This window comes from Lolium perenne, chromosome 4 (assembly GCF_019359855.2).
Source record: "Lolium perenne isolate Kyuss_39 chromosome 4, Kyuss_2.0, whole genome shotgun sequence".
Classification (NCBI taxonomy): Eukaryota; Viridiplantae; Streptophyta; class Magnoliopsida; order Poales; family Poaceae; genus Lolium; species Lolium perenne.
The window spans coordinates 26,963,304-26,982,973 of record NC_067247.2 but is presented as its reverse complement, the minus strand read 5'-3'; the positions used below and the strand labels follow the sequence as shown (position 1 = coordinate 26,982,973).

Genomic DNA, 19,670 nt, shown 5'->3' with positions numbered 1-19,670 from the left:
CTCTCTCCTACTTCCGACCAATTCAGAGGGGTACGGCACTTCCTTCCGTACAGTGCTTCGAAGGGGGCCATCTGCAAGCTGGCTTGGTAGCTGTTGTTGTACGAGAATTCTGCGTACGGCAAGCAGTCTTCCCACTTAGATCCATACTCTAGCACACATGCTCTCAACATATCTTCTAATATCTGGTTGACTCTTTCGGTCTGTCCATCCGTCTGCGGGTGATAGGCTGTGCTGAAATTCAGGCGAGTTCCGAGTCCTTCATGTACTTTCTGCCAGAATCGGGAGGTGAATTGGGATCCTCTGTCGGATACTATCGACTTCGGGGTTCCGTGCAGGCTGACTATCCTTGAGATATATAGCTCTGCGAGTCTCGGTCCTTGATAGGTGGTCTTGGCGGGGATGAAGTGGGCGACTTTGGTCAGTCTGTCGACCACTACCCAGATGGAATCATTTCCTTTACTAGACTTGGGCAGTCCGGTGATGAAGTCCATTCCTACGGAATCCCACTTCCATTCGGGAATCTGTAGGGGTTGCAACAGTCCTGCGGGGCGTTGGTGTTCTGCTTTGACTCTTTGACAGATGTCACACTTGGCGATGTAGCTTCCAATTTCTCTCTTCATTCCATGCCACCAGAATTGTTCCTTCAAATCCTGGTACATCTTGGTTCCTCCGGGGTGAATGGAGTATAGGGTGTCGTGAGCTTCCTTCAGGATAACTTGCTTCAATTCTGAGTCTGACGGTACGCAAAGGCGCTTGTTATACCATAGCACTCCTTCTTCATCTACGGTGAATCCTGGTGCTTTTCCGGCGGCTATTTGGTTCTTGATTCCGTCAATGCTAGCATTTCCTTTCTGAGCTTCTTTGATCGACTAATCGGGGTGGGTTGGAGTTCAATCTTTGGCGAGGTATCCTTCGCTAACCAGTTCAAGTCTAAACTGTTCAAACTCTTCAAACAGGCTAGGTTGCTCAATTGCTAACATGGAGTTCAACCGACACGGCAGTCTACTCGAGCATCCGCTACCACGTTGGCCTTGCCGGGGTGATAGTGGATTTCCATGTCGTAATCCTTGATTAACTCTATCCATCTGCGCTGTCTCATATTCAGCTCCTTCTGCGTGAAGATATATTTCAGGCTCTTGTGATCCGAATAAACCTCGCATCGATTACCCATGAGGTAATGACGCCATACTTTCAGTGCTAACACCACTGCTGCTAGCTCTAAGTCATGGGTTGGGTAGTTCTGTTCATGCGGCTTCAGCTGTCTTGATAGGTAAGATATCACTTTGCCTTCTTGCATCAGCACACATCCAAGACCAATCTTGGAGGCGTCACAGTACACATCGAAGGGCTTGGTAATGTCCGGCATAACCAGTATTGGGGCTGTTGTCAATCTTAATTTGAGCTGTTGAAAGCTCTCTTCACACTTGTCGGTCCATTCGAACTTCCGGTCCTTCTTCAACAATTGAGTCATCGGTCTTGCTATACTCGAGAATCCTTCAACGAATCGGCGGTAATATCCCGCCAATCCGAGAAAAGCACGGACTTCGGTCTGAGTGGTTGGGGCTTTCCATTCTTCAACAGTCTTGATTTTTGCGGGGTCAACGGCAATTCCTCCGGCTGACAAGATGTGACCCAAAAATCCTACTTCTTTCAACCAGAACTCACACTTGCTGAACTTGGCATACAACTGATGTTCCCGAAGGGTATCTAGGACCACTTCCAAATGTTGCTCATGTTCTTCCTCGGACTTGGAGTATATGAGGATGTCGTCGATGAAGACAACCACAAACTTGTCCAGGAAGTTCATAAAGATCTTATTCATGAGATTCATGAAGTAAGCGGGGGCATTGGTCAATCCAAATGACATGACATTGTACTCATACAATCCATATCGGGTGGTAAAGGCAGTTTTGGGGATATCGGTGGCACGAATCTTCAACTGATGGTATCCTGTCCGTAGATCAATCTTTGAGAAAACTCGGGCTCCGGTCAGCTGGTCAAACAGATCTTCTATCTTGGGCAACGGATACTTATTCTTAATGGTGACATCGTTAAGCTTACGATAGTCCGTAACCAAACGAGTGGCACCGTCCTTTTTATCCACAAACAAAACTGGTGATCTCCAGGGTGACGCACTTGGTTGAATCAGACCTTTGAATAGCATATCATCCAGCTGTTTCTTCAGTTCCACTAACTTTGCCGGGTTCATGCTGTAGGCTCTCTGGGCTATAGGTCCGGTTCCGGGGATTAACTCGATGATAAACTCGATATCCCGATCTGGGGGCATACCGGGTAGATCATCCGGGAACACATCAGGATATCGACAAACGACCCTGATCTGATCTAAGGTGGGTTTGGCTAGGCTTTGGTTACAGGTAAAATTTCGGGGCATCTTTTCAGATATGTGTTCGACTATTATTCCGGTGCTACTAGTCATGGTGATGGCCTTCTTGGCACAATCAATCAGTCCATGATGTTTCGCCATCCAGTCCATTCCCAGGACTACTTCCATTCCTTTGGCTCCCAGAACAATCAAATTTGCATAGAAATCTATTTCATGTATTCTGATGGGCACATCTTTGCAAATTTTTCTAGCTTTAGTTGTTGATCCAGGTATTTGAACTATCATGACATGCTTCAAACTGATGGGTTGAATCTTACTAGTGCATGCAAAATCTTCGGTAATGAATGAATGCGATGCTCCAGAATCAAACAGCACTCTTGCGGGTATTGAGTTAACAGAGAACATACCCAGCACAACGTCTGGGGCTTCTTTGAGCTTCTGCATTCATGTGGTAGAGGCGGCCGTTGCGGTTGTTCGGGTTGTTGGGGGCGAACTTCTTGTTGGTGGTGACACGACGCTGCTGTTGCGCAGGGCCTGAGGTGTTGGCGGCAGTCTTGGCGAGCTTCTTGGGGCACTCATAGGAGAAGTGCCCGGCCACTCCGCACTCGTAGCAGTTGTAGGTGGACTTGTCCTTGGGGGTGATGGGAACAGCGTTGCTCCCAGTCCTTGGAGCAGTGTTGGAGTTATTGTTGGGGGCGCGAGGTGGGGCGCGGTTGAAGTTGCTGTTGTTGTTGTTGTAGTTGTTGTGTCCTCCAGACCTGGGGTTTCCTCCACTCCTGTTCTGATAACTCGGACGTGGATTCTGCATCGGGGGCTTGTTGTTTCTTGGGGCGAACCCTCCACCTGAGTTGGGACGATACTTTTGGTGGTTGCTGGGCCCACTCTGGTTCATCATACGTCGCTTGCGGTTCTCATTGGCTTGGTGTATCTTCCCCTCCATCTGAATGGCGGAGTCAACGAGTGCTTCTAAGTCAGCAAAGGGGATGTTGATCAGCACAGTCTGCATCTCATCATGCAGTCCATTCAGAAACCTCTCCTTCCTCTTCTCGACGGTGTCCGTCTCATCCGGGGCGTACCTTGACAAAGTGAGGAACTTGTCGCGGTATTCCACCACGGTCATTCTGCCTTGCTTCAGTTCCCTGAACTCATCCCTCATCTTCTTAATCAAACCCGGGGGCACATGATACTTGCTAAACTTGAGTTTGAAGTCTTCCCAAGTCATCAGGTTCCCCGCATGTAAGGCGCGGGTACTTGTCCACCAGGCACGTGCAGGTCCAGCCAGATAGTGGGTGGCGAACAACACCTTCTCGTTGTCCTCCACTCCGGCAACCTCGAGATTGTTCTCCATAGTCTGGAGCCAATCATCAGCATCGAGGGGTTCCTCTGTCTTGTTGAACACAGGTGGGTTAGTGTTCTGGAAGTTTTTCAGCTTTGACCCTGGGTGGTCGTGGTTTCCGTGGCCTTGGTTGCCCTGAGCAAGTTGTTGAAGTGCAGCTAGGTTGGCTTGCCGTTCAGCTCTCTCAACTTCTCTATCAGCCAACATCTGTTGCAACATCTGCAGCATTGCCTCCTGAGTCATGTTGCGAGTTGGGGGTGCCATCTGAACAGTGATAGGGATCATGAGATAAGAGGGAAATGTCTATGGCTCATTTTGGGAATAAAAATACAACTTAACTTGATTCATAATAATAATAATATTACACACACACAAACATAGTCATGGAGGTAGCACATATTACAAGCCAAATGTTCAGGAGGGTTTTAAGAACCCTTTCAACGAACTACGATACATGGGGAGGGTACAAAGGACCAATACATAACACGGGGCGCAAGTGCTCAGACGGGACTACTCGCCGTCGACGTTGATAGGGTAGACATTGTCTACCCCGGCATCGAGGTGCTCGTGGCCATCCTCGTAAGGGTGGAACTCCAGGTCGTCGTCTTCCTCCTCCTCGTAGTCGTCGTCGTTGCTGACGTAGGAGTAGCCGTCCCCCTGGATGTTCTCCCCTTCACCTTCACCTTCCAGCTCCTGGATCTGCTCAGCTTGTGCAGCGATGGTCGCCTTCAGAGTGGCGATCCTGGCCTTCAGGCGGTTGATGGTGTAATCCTTCTTCTGGTTGGCACGGCGGAGTGCCCTGCGTTCTCCGGCGATGACCTTGATGGTCTCCGCCTGCTGCGCCAACTGGATGTGAGTGTGGTTGGCGTATTCGCGGGAGTTGTCGAGGTCGATGCGGGTCTCGCTCAGCATGAAGTCCAGATGGTCAACATGGTGGCGAAGCTGCGGGTGTGACGGCAGGTTCATTGGCACTCCGAGTGAGTTGTGCCTTGCATAGTGCACAAAGCGACTGTCGGTGAAGTCCATGAAGTTTTGCCCGCACAGACGTGCGAGTCCTTCCTGAAGTCCCCTTGCGAGACCATCCGCCCAGTTGTTCTCCCTGAAGGAGAACTGGATCCTTGCGCTCATTGGGAGCGTGAACCTCCCACGAAGGTCCACCATGATCACCCACTGAAGTTGACCACCGGGTTGGTCATTCAGCATTCCGCCAAAGACTTCCGGTGGTGGGCGCCCGAGGAACTCGGAGAGGGAGAAGAGGTCCCTCTCGAAGATGATCTCTCCACCGTTCCCCAACTGATAGAACTCAGTCTGGAGAAAGGGCTGCGCGTCCACGACGTGATCCATCTGTAGAGAGATGAGATGATTAAGTTAGCTAGGTGCAAGTGTTCCAAATTTTTTATTCTCTTAGAAGAAGGGCATGAATTTAAAGTTTGTAAAAGACTCTTCAAGGTAAGGGGGTGAATAAGATTTTCATAACTAGTCAACTCATGAAATTCGAAACTAAGTTTTTGAGCGTCCATTCTAACTAGGGTCTCCTAAGGTCAAACAATGGCTCTGATACCAACTTGTCAACACCCGGATTTTTGAGTCCAGATGCCTATTATGCCGTACATCGCAATCCCAGGAATAATGTTTTTGCGAGACATAATAGTAAGTAGCATAGAGTCATCATTTATTACAACACATATTGTCTTACAACCATAGATCACATGATCCAATATTACACGAATATATTGTTCAACATCACAAATAGTAGCGGAAGCGAAGTAGTAGTGGACGATCTATTCCACAGGCAACGCTTGACGTTAGAAGACGATCCTAGTTATCGTAGACGTCCTGTTGTCCGTCATCCTGGATCTCGGTGCTCTCCTTCATAGTCTGGCATTTGAATAGCCAGGGCAAGCCATGAGTACTTTTAAAGTACTCGCAAACTAATTCTAAGATAAATACTCACTAAGTGTAAGGGGGTGCTAAGCTCTAGGTTTATTTGCATAAAGCCAAGTTTTAGTTTCATAAATCTTTGGTAAAGCCTAAATCATGTGCTAGACTAACTCAAGTGGGAACATTAGTGTCATTCCCACAACTCATTATGGATCACCATAATGTCACCTTTCAAACCACCATTCATTCCTAGAACCAAAACATTTTAAAGATAACGGAGATAGTATGGCCTTTCCAAGCGTCCGTAACCGTGGACACGGCTATTCGAATAGGTTTAACACTCTGCAGAGGTTGTACTCTTGTGCCACAACTTTTGATTACATCCGTCGAGGGTAACCTCAAATCATCGTAACACAGTACGCGGATCATCAATCGAAACCTTTCACTTATATATGCTAGTATGAGCACCTCTCCCCATGAGCTTGGCCTCCCGGTGGAAACCATGATCAACCCGGGAACTGCACAGGGCTTGGGCCGTATATTCACCTCATTTCAACATCAATCCACCGATACGGAGGCAGCCGCAGCGTAACCCCTATGATGTTTGTTCAGAGGGAACCCATACTAAAATACACAAGTTTCTAGTCAAGCCCTACCCATAATCAGGTATTGTGGGGGTACTTGTATAATTGGAAGGGTATCGCATTCAAACTCAATCATCTATTTTGTCAAAAATCACCATCTTCTCTTGGTCATATTCACCTTCAAAAATCTTTCACTTCAAACCATTCACAAATGTTCCCATCTAGAGTAGTCAATTTTAATTGCTTAGCACTAGCCACTATGTGAAAGGGGTGCTATCTAGCTTTATTTGCTTAGGCTAACTTTGATACTCTTGTTCTAATCTAGACAAGGGAATCAAAAATAAAAAGGGTACTTTGAAATAAATAAGCAAAAGCAATTGTAAGTAAAAAACATGGGATAGGTAATACATAAAAGTAAAGTGTGAGGGTGCCTTTGCTCTTGTAGAGCTAAGCACTTGTGTTTAGCAAGGGTTAGCTTGCCTTGAGCTGGGTAGTTATCGAAGTTCTCTTCTTCTTCCTGAGAGTAGCCCTCCTCTTCTTGGTATTCCTCGTTACTAGCGTCTATATACGAATACGAGGTATAAATACTAAACCAAGCTCACATGCTAAACTAGAGGCACTCAAAAATAGTTCACACATTAGTCCTATCATCAATCAAACATGGCATGGTGGATTATAGGATTGGTCTTTATTAGAAAGAAAATAATTTCCTCTCATTATTCCTATTTCTTAGATTTGATATGTAGGTCTTTAAAGGGTTCCATTTCTTTGTATTACTTAATATTAAGACTTAATCTCTCCATATAATAATAGGGTATGAAATATAGGTTGACCCCAAAGTCAACATTTCATATCTATTACATGTGAGTTCAATTTAATAGAAGTGTTACACTTCACATAGTTTTAAAAACTTAGCATTTAAATGAATTAAAATCTCTAAGTATAATTCTCAAGGGTTCATTAGCCTAAGTCATTCCCCCTGGTTATTAGTACTTAGGATCAAAATTTAAATGAGAGGTAATTCTCATATGGGTGTTGAGTTTGAATTCCACTTAAAAATGCTCTAGAAATGACTACATAGCCATTTTATTTGATCTAGTCCATGATCATACAAACAACAGGGCTATGTTATTGCATAATCAATTAGAGGACATCATTTGTGATTTATTAGAGTTGGAATTACTTCAAAATCTATTCTGGTCGATTTTTAAATAAAGTTTGCATGTGTAAAAGTCCCTGTCTTGTCTTTTTTGTCAAATTAAATCTATAACGAAAATGGAGATGGGGCCAGTGGCATTGGATGGGTAATTTTATGGGCTTTCCAACGGTATAAAACTTGCTAGATTTGGTTTGGTAGAATTTAAACTATTCAATTTTTACTAAACATTCAGCAGAGCAATTTGAATTAAAGAATAAACCAGATTTGAATTTTTGGGCTGGGCGGGAAAAGTAAATGGGCCGAAACGAAATTCGGCAGCACTTCGCAGCCCAACACGCGGCTAGCGCGCTCGGGCCGCGCTGACAGGGTGGGGGCCACCTGTCGGCGCCTATTTAAACGCCGAACCGGTATGTTCTATCTCGACCGTAGGATTAGAGGGAGGATCGACGGTGTGGGAACGTCGTCGTCCCCGGCGGGATTCCGACGAGGGCACGGCGGCAGCAGGGGGTCGGGGAGCCTACCAGGCCGATGCAGGACTCAGGCAGTATGCGCGGTGAAGGTGTAGTCGATGGGGAAGAGGTTGGGAGCAGCGGCGGCGCTTGGGGTGGCGCCAATCGTCGACGGTGAGCTGCGTCCCCCGGCGGCTCCGATCTTGAAATTGCTCCTCCTCCGGCGGCAATCGATCAAGCTATGGTGGTGGGGAAGATCAGTGGTGAGAGGGGAGTCGAGTGGTGTGAGAGGAGCTTGCTGGGAGGGCCTCTATTTATAGCGGCGAGGTGTGCCGCGGGGTGCTGCAAGGGCGCGGCCATGGCGTGGCGTTTCCAGCGAGTGAAAGGGCAAGCGAAGGACGGGAGCGTGTAGGCCTTGTCCTGGCGATGCTCGAGGAGTAGCTGGCGCGGCAAAAGGGGGATGGGATCGCTCGGGCGCGTGCAATGTCCATCACTGGGCGCGCGGCATCATTTCGTCTCGGGCGCCGGCGACGGTGCAGGGCAGGCACGGGCGTTCGTCTAGCTCGTAGAGGGTGCAGAGGCGGTGCTCGATGCGGTGCTAGGGATGCAGGGCGAGGACGGTGGCGTGCAAGTGGACGACGTCCTTGCGCGTCCAGGGCGTGATCACCACGCCGGCTGGCACGTCCTGGCGCGTTTTGGACACGGGCGTTCTGGGCAGGGCCGTGCAATGGCGATCGATCCAGTGGTACGGGCGTGATCCTGGTGCTCCAGAGATGCTCAAGGACAAGAGGAAAGGTTGAGAGGGAGGCCAGAGAGAGGGATGCCCAAAGGTGGCCGGGGTACATGGCACGGCATAGTTTTAGGGTTTTTCTTCTTCCTCTTCTCACTTTAATCGACCAGGCCAGGCACTAGGGTGAAGCAGGGGTTGTAAGAGAGTGTGATGATCAAGAATTAAAGGGGTTTAGGGAAGAAACCAGGGTGTAAAAGGGTGGGTCTCAATTTGGAAAAGCTGCCTGCAAGGTGTTCGATCATATGGCCGCATGAACTTTTCTTTTGAATTTTGAAATTCTTTTTGGTGAATCTCATTTATATAAATATTGTGATGTATTGGTGGTGGTGGCACTCAATTTGGAATTGAATTGCAACTTTTCAAAATTTGGGGTGATCTTCTTTTCTCTCCCGGGTTCCCTCTTTGCCCTCTTTTTCTGGTCAACCTAGTCAACTTTAGGGAGGATGGTCAACACCAAAGTTGCTCACCTTGACATGGTCTTGGATGACCTGGCTTTAGTTGACCTTGCTTAGTTCAAGATTTGAGAAATACAGAGGGGTAAAGTGGTGAAGAAAATAATTTTGGGCTAAGTGACCATTATCACATGTATGAAGGAATCTTGATTTCTTTTGATTTGATTTTTGATCCAAAGATGCAAAAGTGTTAGTTTATCACATTGAAGCATTTTAGAAGTGATGGGGCAAGAAAACTTGGCCTTGGTTGAGGATTGGTTATTTTACATAGAGTGTAAGTGAGTGAGAGATGGGTTTTTCCCATTTTCTTTATTTCTCCTCAAATTTGGGTTTAGTGATCTTGCTTAGGGTTCACTTAGCAATACTTAGTCATACTAACACTCATCATGGCAATTGCACAAAAGAATATCACTCAAATGCATATATCTATATGTGGCACTATATGCATGGAAAAAGTTTTTGTTAATTGAAATTTTTGGGTTTGGGGAATTTCTCTTTCTTGTTTATTATTGTTGAAACTTGGGATGTTACAGAAAGCCTCCTCTAGCTGCTCACAAGACATGCAAACATCGAGGTATGGCCTTGCCTTATTGCTTGTATGCAGTACGTGTTCTTTGTTTGGGATGTTTCTGTACGTATGATATCCTTATAGCTTTTGTGATTATGGTGAGATCATAGGCAGTAATCGATGTCAATATAATTGTTCTTTGAATTTTAGATCTTAACACTTGTTAGTGGAAATTTTTGTTCAACGCAAATCATCGCTTTGATAAAGATAGCGGATAGAATTATGATCTAAGAAAAAATATCCGGCCCTTTCATACGTAACATAAATATGACTTTAGAAATTATGTTGCATGGCATTATACTTGCACACAAATTTTGACATTTATCTACTCGTTTTTATGAACAGTAAGTTGAAAATTGGTGTGTGCGATGTGGATCGTTGGGTGGGCTTTTTAACAAGAATGACACAAGCTCAGCGATGTAAACTCGCTGAAGCTAATTTACAAAGCTTGATTCACATGAAGAGTATAAGTCCACGATCGTCTATACTTAGCCTCATGTTTAAGGCATTTGACGCAGAGTCAGAAACATTCAACTTGCAAAAAGATCAACTCTCGATTACTATAAAAGGAGTCGATGTGGAGGAAATTTTTGGTCTGAAGGACAAAGCAGTAGATGGGCTGGATATTGACACCATCCTTTATGAGGATGGGGAATATGCAGAAAATGATATACCATCTCATTTTCTGAACAAGTCCACCGGCAGTCTGAGTATTGATGGATTGATCTCGGACGCAATCAAGAGCGGATTAGCCGACGATGAATTCCTTCGAAGAGCTGTTCTTGTGGCCCTTGGTACAGTTCTTGCACCACAGTCCAGCTCAACAGTTCCGTTGGAGTATTGGACAATTGTTAAGTACGTGTCACGTTTGAAGAAAATGAACTTCAATGGTTTCACACGTTCTTATTTAACTAACAATATAAAGAAACTGCGAAGTGAACATGAGATGGTGCAATGGCCCCGCGGCAACCTAGCCCTGCTTCAGGTATATTTCTCCTCACCACGTCCATTCTCTTAAAAAAAATCCAACAATGTATAAAGGTGTTTAACTGTTGTGCCAACATATGCAGTATATTTACTATGAAAAAGTGCACCCAACTGGTTCACAATTGACGTCATCAAAGCCGTTGATGAGGAACTGGACAGAAGAAGAGGCGAGTAAGAGAGACAACATTGAATACCAACATGGACGAGGAACAGGCTTGGTAAGTTTTCTCTTACTCATGTACTATTATCTTCATCATTTCATGTGGACTTACATCATCACTTCATGTGCATTCCTTCTAGATTGACGACGACATATCTGCTAACCACAGAAGGGAGGTGATCCACACACCTGACGTTCCTCCAAGATCAAAGAGGAAGCAAAGTAAAAGAGCTAAAGCTTCAGGTTCTAGCATGAAAACGCCAGGTTCAGTGGATGATTCAAGAATGGAGGTCATGGTTGAGCAGATTCTGATTAAACTGACCAATCACATAGACACATCAATAAGCAAACATATGGACAAATTTGCAGACGTATCTGCTCAGGTGACATGGACTATTTTTTGTATGCTTCTATCTGCTGAAATGCATCTCTACACAGCATGACATTAATTACCTTCTGAATTTTGTTCTGCAGAAAGTCCTAAAAATGCTTAACGCGAAAGGAGTTGCGTACAGGGCAGGCAAGGCTGACATGTCTGATGACGAAGATCAGGAGGTGGAAGACAAAAAAGAAGGAGCGGCCTCCACACCTAGCCATGGCGGCCTTCCGCCTAAAGATTTCATGGACAATGACGACATCAAGTCAGACGGCACTGCATCATTTTTGAATTCAGTTAAGGATCAACATGACGATGAATTGGAAGATGCAAGTAAGAAGAGTGAGCCGATGGATGATTCGAACTTCGTGACACCCACCGACAAGAAGAAGACTGCTAATGCTGGGTACACGACACCAGCGCCTAAGCACGGAGACACCCCTGAAGTACCCATAATCATCGACGACAAGGCTACACCTGAATCGTCCTGCTCGGCAACTATTGATTTAACTCTTCCAGATGCATTAGAAGAATTTGATAGCTTGAACACGATCTGCCGGAAAGCGATAGAAAGTGGGAAGAAGGAGGAGAAAAAAGATGATGTATGTGGCAAAAAGGAGGAGAAAAAGGAAGATGTCTCTGGGAAGCGCAAACGCAAAGCTCCTCACAAATTAAGTTCCCCAAGCATTGTGATGACCGAGAACTGTCCTAAACGGTTTCCACGCGCGATCGAGAAAAGGTATATTTTCTGAAATATTTTGCACTATATCAAGGAATCTTGTTCACATAATTAACTATATATGGTTGTTGTCGATAGGTCCTGATGCTTTGTTCAACAACGAATATGCCACGGACGGATCAAATCCGCTGACACCGGAGATAATTGACGCGGCTGCCGAGTATATTCGGATAATATGCAAATCTACAAAAAAAAACCAAAGAAGTAAGACTGTGTACGAGAATGAAGACGGGGCTGTGGCGAGGGCTGAATTTCTTAAACCTATCCTTGACCGTGGATGGCTATGCGGCACTGTAAGTCCAACAACCGATGTCATCCTTCTATTTCTCCTAGGCTTGAATATATATGTGCTCTGGAGTGATCACCTGTTTGAATTATATGCAGGTCATTGAGTGTTACTTGGCTGAGCTGAGATTAAAATTGAAGGATAGGACAATATGCCCTGCATGGAGGGCAAATTCTATAGTCGAAAATCGACCGAGAAGGCAGCGATGGAAAAAGAAAAACCTTGACACGACGGATATTGCAGAAATGTCAAGTTGCTACGAAAGATGCGAGCTGGAATATTTTGGCACTAACAAGGTAATGATTGCTTGTACATTATTAAGTGAGAGGTTTCAAAATTAACTATTAATGCATTAATTATTAACTATGTATTTTTGGTAGGCTTATTTCTCGGTTAACATTTCCAAATGCCACTGGGTCACCGTCGTCATGCACAGTGACAAGAAGGAATTTCAGGTGCTAGACTCGTTATGGCGTCTTGAGCAGAGCAAGGATTTTGTGGAAAAGCTGGTATGACTTTTGATCACGGAATGTAAGACCACCTTTTGGTACTCGATTACTGCTTTGTACTTAAATTTTATGCTTCACAGAGAGAAGAAATCTTGAAGGACGTCGAGTTTGCGAACAATGAGATATCAACAAAGAAGTATCCAGACGTTTCGAAATGGGAAATTAAAAGATATCCAATACCTATGCAAAGTGATACATGAGTCCACCGTTAATCTTACGCCATTACTATTGATGCCTATTGCAGATAGTTTACCTCTGATCTATATGCAGGAACTCATGTGGATTGTTCCTGTTAGCATGTATGGAGCACTGGGATGGAGATGAACTAATGGCCGAATTTTTGCAGGTTACCTCTTATCTATAGTATCTTTGTTACACACATGTTTATCTCTCCCGGTAATCTAAACTACATAATAATTGTTGCAGGAAACGATAAACAAGAACAGGAATATGACTGCCGCCAAAATTATAATGGCAGAATCAAACATGCACGAGAAGGCGAAGAAGGATGTCCTTGACATCGCGGCGAAAGCACGTGCGTAAAAAACATTATCAGATATTATTTCCACTAGTTGTAATGCTAGGGTGGATTTGTGTCCGGAAGGTCTCATAGACCTGTAGAACTTTTTTACTTTGGGTGTTGAACTTATTTGGGGTTGATGTTATTTGTTCCACAATGAGATAAGTACTTTTTTGCACGATAAAAAGTACAGATAAGTAATTCAACCTTTCGCACGTACATAATTCAAACGAGTAGCACACGACATGACATAGAAAAAGCGGGAAACATAACAAACACATGTTAAAACTAATGAAACTAAACATGACCATCCTCAAGTAGCCCCGGCAGCTTCACCGCCATCGTGAACTTCACTCCTCCTCCTCCTCCTCTTCGTCGAAGTTGTAGGGAAGGGTGTGCATCATGTTGCGCGTGGGAAAGTGGCACTCAAAGTTGGTGTAGATGTTGAACATAGTGAATGCTATGAACTCGCAGCCGCACCAAAAGACTTTGCCGAGGAGCTCGTACGCGTCGTAGCGGTTGGTGAAGGTGACCGTGAGGAACAAGAGGAAGGCGCGCGTGTGGTCACGGGCCTCGTCGAGGCGAAACATCACCGGCGCGTCCGAAGGGAGGTGGGCAAAGCCGGCGGTGAGGAACGCGCGGGCGAGCTCGACCGGTCCCCTCCACCTGGAGATGGCCCACACGCGGAGTGTGTTCTCCACGACGACGCCCGCCGGGTAGCGTCGCTCGGGCACGGTAGGAGGCCGACGGAAGACCGGTGCGTTGAACTGCATCCTACCGGTGCGTTGCAAGGTCTTGGGTGGGGATTAGCTTCAAGTGGAGAATATATGGATTGTGTGTCGCGCCGAGTGGAGAGGAAAAGAGGGGGTATAAATAGGGCGCCAAATCGATCAATTACAATGAAACGTCGCGCTGTTTCCATGTCCGTGGAATGGGTTGCGCGTGTGTATCCGTGTCAATGCGGTGCGCCTGATTCAGTCTTCCTTTATTGCTCTGAATCGGCGACCATAAATGGCTCTGAATCGTCGTCTGCCTCGCTGAGCGCTCGAATTGGTGCGGCGCATGCATGGCGAAGTCTGCGACGGACAAAACCGTGCAACGGTCCGAACCACGTCTCCTCCCTAGACTAATCATACTGCGGAGTGAGCCTCTCGCGGATCGCCGTCGCTCAGCAGATCGCAGCCGTGCACGAGTGTTTTCCTATAAAAGGCCTCCATCCAACGGCGTAGAGCTAGGTATTGTAGGGCCCGCCCGGAGTCGCTTCGACCGCCACGTGAGAATGGCCATTCCTCGGCTCCCGAGCGGCCGCCGCCCACCTCTGCCAATGAAGTTATTGGCGACGCCACGCGTGCCCATCAGCCGCCGCCCACCTCTGCCAATGAATTTATTGGCGACGCCACGCGTGCACAGCGGCCGCCGCCGACCACGGTTGCCTGGGGCATTATATAGCGGCGCTCGTTCGGCTGCCTCATCTACATCCGCACAAACCCTAGCCGCCGCACAACCTGCACCGTAGCGCAGCCCACCCACAAGCCCGCGAAGGAATCCATGGCTGGTTTTGGTGGGCGGCGAGGCGGTCGAGGCCGTCGAGGCCGAGGGCGCGGTCGCCGTGCTGGAGCAGCATCACCCAGCCGCTCGTCGTCGCCAGTGCCGTCATTGTCTTCGGAGGAGGCGATGTGCTTCGAATTCATCCTACGCATCGACCAGGACCCTCTCGGCATCAAGCGGCTTCCGGACAAGTTCGCCGAGTTCGTCGATGGCGTCGAGCCGGCAGAGTTGCAGCTACGGGAGGCGAGCTGCAACTTTCGTCGATGGCGTGTCGAGGTATTGTTCGACGGCCAGGGCAAGATGTACCTGCACACCGGGTGGGACAAGTTCGCCCGCTACCTCGATCTAGAACCCGGCTGCCAGCTTATCTTCTGCTACGACGGGGATGGCGACATGGTCGTCAAAGTGTTCGACGGCACATCCTGCCGGAGATACTACCACATCAGCGAGTCAAGCTCGAGCACCGACAGTTAGATATTTTCGAGTGTTCTTTCTTTGCAGCGAAAATGGCCACCGGCCAATAGAACCACTAGTGTACGTTTCCAGTCTGGGTGCCTGGGAGTGTTCTTTCTTGGCAGCGAACACAGGAAACACCCGAGGACGACACTAGTTAGGTTTCCTCATTTTTCAATGTTCTAATCTTGTTTTAAACTATGTAATGGTTTGTGTAATGTTCGTATCTGTGTTTAAATGAAAAAGAGAAAAAAAATTAGGTAAAAGTTATTGGTTTCCAAAATTTGTGAAGTTTTTTATTTATTTCAATTTTTGTGATAGTAAACCTATAAATTTCTGTTAAATTCAGGCGAAAAAAAGTTGTGAGATAAAGCCATGGCCCATGAGTTCCCTCCCGCGTGCATTGGCCCGTTACATGTCTCGATGACCTAGTTTTTTAATTTTTCTTTAAATCTGCAGCACATCCGGTTAAATTCAAAAAATTCAAAAAAGTTTTAACCAACGGATTATGTTCACAAAAACGTGTGACATATTGGGTAAAAAAAACTGGATTTTTTTTGGAAGGTCAAAAAATCGACTAGCTTAGAAAAACTGGTTTGATGTAACCCAAACGGTTCCGTTTCTAAAAATGTGGATTTTTCAACCTTCGAGAAACGCTCCAGAAATTTTTGCACACACTCTGATATCCATCCTAAGACGAATTGTTAAGTTTTTTTCATTTTTTGAATTTCTGTGAAAATAAACTATTAAATTTCAGTTAAATTCGAGTTGGGAAAAAAACAGAAGAAAACTAGAGAACCCTGCTGGATGGGCCATGAGTATACCTTCCCCGCGTCCATGCTCCACGTTAATGGGCTTAGTTCAAACCGCGTTACATGTCTGACGGCCTAACTGAAAAGTTTTTTAGTTTTGATTTGAATAAATCAGCACCACATGTGGTTAAATTCAAAAAATTCAAAAAAAGTTTTAACCAACGGATTATGTTCACAAAAACGTGTGACATATTAGGTAAAAAAATCTGGATTTTTTTTCAAAGGTCGAAAAATCGACTAGCTTAGAAAAAGTGGTTTGATGTAACCCAAACGTTTCCGTTTCTAAAACTGTGGATTTTTTGACCTTCGAGAAACGCTCCAGAAATTTTTGCACACACTCTGATATCCATCCTAAGACGAAGTGTTTTTTTTCATTTTTTGAATTTCTATGAAAATAAACTATTAAATTTCAGTTAAATTCGAGTTGGGAAAAAAACAGAAGAAAACTAGAGAACCCTGCTGGATGGGCCATGAGTATTCCTTCCCTGCGTCCATGCTCCACGTTAATGGGCTTAGTTCAAACCGCGTTACATGTCTGACGGTCTAACTGAAAAGTTTTTTAGTTTTGATTTGAATAAATCAGCACCACATCTGGTTAAATTCAAAAAATTCAAAAAAAGTTTTAACCAACGGATTATGTTCACAAAAACGTGTGACATATTGGGAAAAAAAAACTGGATTTTTTTTCAAAGGTCGAAAAATCGACTAGATTAGAAAAAGTGGTTTGATGTAAACCCAAACGGTTCCATTTCTAAGAATGTGGATTTTTCGACCTTCGAGAAACGCTCCAGAAATTTTTGCACACACTCTCGTATCCATTCTAAGACGAACTGTGAAGGTTTTTTCATTTTTTGAATTTCTGTAAAAATAAACTACTAAATTTCAGTTAAATTCGAATTGGAAAAAAAGACAGAAGAAACTAGAGAACCCAGCTGGATGGGCCATGAGTGTTCCCTACCCACCGCTCCATCGCCTCCCTAAGGACTATAAAAAGGGCCGCCTCTCATCTTCCCTTTCACACACAAACCCTAGAGGCTCTCTCCCCAACCCTTGCCGCCACCGTCTCAACAAGAGTTGACGCCATGGCTGGGAGAGGCGGAGGCCGACGTGGTCGTGGCCGTGGCCACGGCAGAGCTGCATGCTCATCGTCGCCTGCCACACCGTCGGCTTCATCGCCGGAGATGGACGTGGAGGGGCCCGTGCTGTTCGAGTTCGTCCTCGTACTCAAGGGCGACCCACGCGGCATCCAGAGACTTCCTGACCCCTTCGCCGTCTATGTCGCCGGCGACGATCGACCGGGCACGCTGCATCTGCGGGAGGCTTCGTCCGGCTTCTACCGGTGGATCGTCGACGTGATATACGACGGGCGCGGCAAGATGTACCTCCACATCGGCTGGGAGAAGTTCGCGCGCCACCACAGACTCGAAGCCGGCTTCATCCTCCTGTTCACCTACTATGGCGACAGGGACTTGAGCGTCAAGGTTTTCGACGAGACGCGCTGCCGCCGGGACAACCACGACAACCACGGCGACAGCATCGACGAGGAGGACGACTGATGAAGAGTGTTGTTTCTTCGCAGCGAATACGTGCACGGAAGTTTCTGGGTGTTCGCCTCATCCTCCCGCTGGATTTTCCAGTTTGGGTGACTGGGGATTGTTAGCAGTGAACACAGGAAACCTTGGATGCACGGTCTAGTTAGGTTTAGTTTTTTTGCAAAATTTTATATTTGTGTCCACCATGGTTCAAAATATGTATTAGTTTGTGGAAAACCATGTCCCAATTATGTATTAGTTTGTGGAAATTGAAATGAAAATACCAAAAAAAGTATTTTAAAGGTTTCGTGTGTTCACACGAAACCTTCGATGCCAAATCAAGTGGATGGATGTGGATTTGGATGGGGTTGCCAGGGTGAGTCCAACTGAGTGCATGGTTATTTCATGTGAGAAACCTAGGAGACTTAACACGGAATGGTGCATGGTCTATTTAGTCAACGTCGAAATAATCACAAGTACACAAATATGTGACTATTTTTTACCTCAAACTCATATGTGACTATTTTTTACTCCTTTCTTACCTGTACCTTCTATGGTAATCAAACTTGTTGATTTTAGATAACATCTCTATGTGGCAATGACTTTGTTATCGAGGGATCGAACAAGTTTGGCTACGGAGACTGAGTAGTCTATGTGAAAAACAATCTATGCATGAGAATAACAAAAGGCATTCATGCATGCATAACAGTTATAACTAGCATTTATCTATATAAAAGAGTAACAGTTATAACTAGCATTTATATAAACAAGGCATTCATGCTTAACAGTTAGAACTAGCATTTATCTAAACAAGGCATTCATGCATAACAGTCATAACCAGCATTTATCTAAACAAGCAGGCATTCATGCATAACACTGGAGATATATGTTCTTAATTAGTACTAAGAAATTCCATAAGTAGAACTTAAGGTTCTACGTACACACATTAAATCTAAAAGTTCTTAGTTATCCATTACAACCAGACAGAAATAAGCTCCAAGGACATAACACATATACGGCGGCGAGCATCGGGCTGAGGCATGCATGGTAGGTTCACATGTTGCGACGCCTCTTGAGGATCCTGCCGGAACGGGGAAGGCGAGGACCCAGCAGAAACCTTGCAAGTGCCTCGTGGTCAGCCTTGCCCTGCCACTCGTGGGCGCTGTGGCGAGTGTCCATAGCATGCATCTCAAGGGAAGCCAGCAAGCCGTCCTTCACCTTGCAGGGACAGAAGAGGCAAGCATGCCTTCCCCTACGCACTGTCTTCAGAATCCGAGACTCGAATCCCTTGACCTGCCTCTGCACGTAGGACTTAAAGTTGTCCTCGTCGACGTCATCATCTGTGTTGTACTGCAAATAAAATTAGTTAGTCATGTGATTCATACATGGAAGGACAGTATTCATTTCATTGAACAAAACAGACTAGACATGAGGAATAATCCTACAAGAAAATTAGAACCGATGAGACATTGGATATGCCTCACCTGGAACATACTTCATCTGAAAGAAAGAACTATTACAATTGGTCGCAAAAAATGAGAGGTAGCTAACAATCCCCACCATAGTACTACAGCCAAATGTGTGTTCCAATTTTTTCTCATGATTCATTTTTTCTAAATTCTGTTTTCCCAAAGTTCATTTCTACATACATTTCGTGGTGTGATAATTTCTACGAAACATTGTTAGAAAAATAAACCTTTCACTTTTGAACCGCTTTAACCAATCAGCAGCTTGTATTCATTTTTTGCCTTTAAATGCCTCTATTAAATAGAGCAAGTGGATCGTCATTTTAGCTCACTGATTTAATGCCTAAAAAAATAGAAGAGAGGCGCATTGGGGCAAGGAGTAATTATATGATATGATTAATTAGCAAATTAAATGGAAGCATGCCTTATTTGATATGTGTTTTGGAACAAGTAGTTCTTCACAAATTGCTCAATAATATTTTAACAACCACAAATAAGCATACATTAGGCATGGTAGAGTACAATGTGTAAAGTCTATACGATGAAGCATTTATGTATAAGAGGAATCAGATGGCATTGTACTACATTTATATTACATCAGAATATAGTGATGTAAATGGAAAAGATGCCATCACTCACCGATATCAGTAAACCCTAGGTATGATTTTCAATCATTTTAGGTCAATCATTGCATGCCTTGATCCCAGCCCCTAATAATC

At 45.4% G+C, this 19,670-nt stretch overlaps 1 protein-coding gene across 1 annotated transcript; it reads left to right on the top strand.

Moving 5' to 3' along the window:
• Window positions 1-10,059: 10,059 nt before the first annotated feature.
• On the top strand, window positions 10,060-13,163 carry LOC139838877 (uncharacterized). Its single transcript, XM_071828895.1, has 10 exons — window positions 10,060-10,548; window positions 10,634-10,768; window positions 10,851-11,093; window positions 11,185-11,791; window positions 11,904-12,118; window positions 12,210-12,407; window positions 12,492-12,620; window positions 12,701-12,756; window positions 12,891-12,966; window positions 13,047-13,163. The coding sequence occupies exons 1-10, from the start codon at window positions 10,060-10,062 to the stop codon at window positions 13,161-13,163; spliced, it is 2,265 nt and encodes a 754-aa protein (XP_071684996.1).
• Window positions 13,164-19,670: the final 6,507 nt, after the last annotated feature.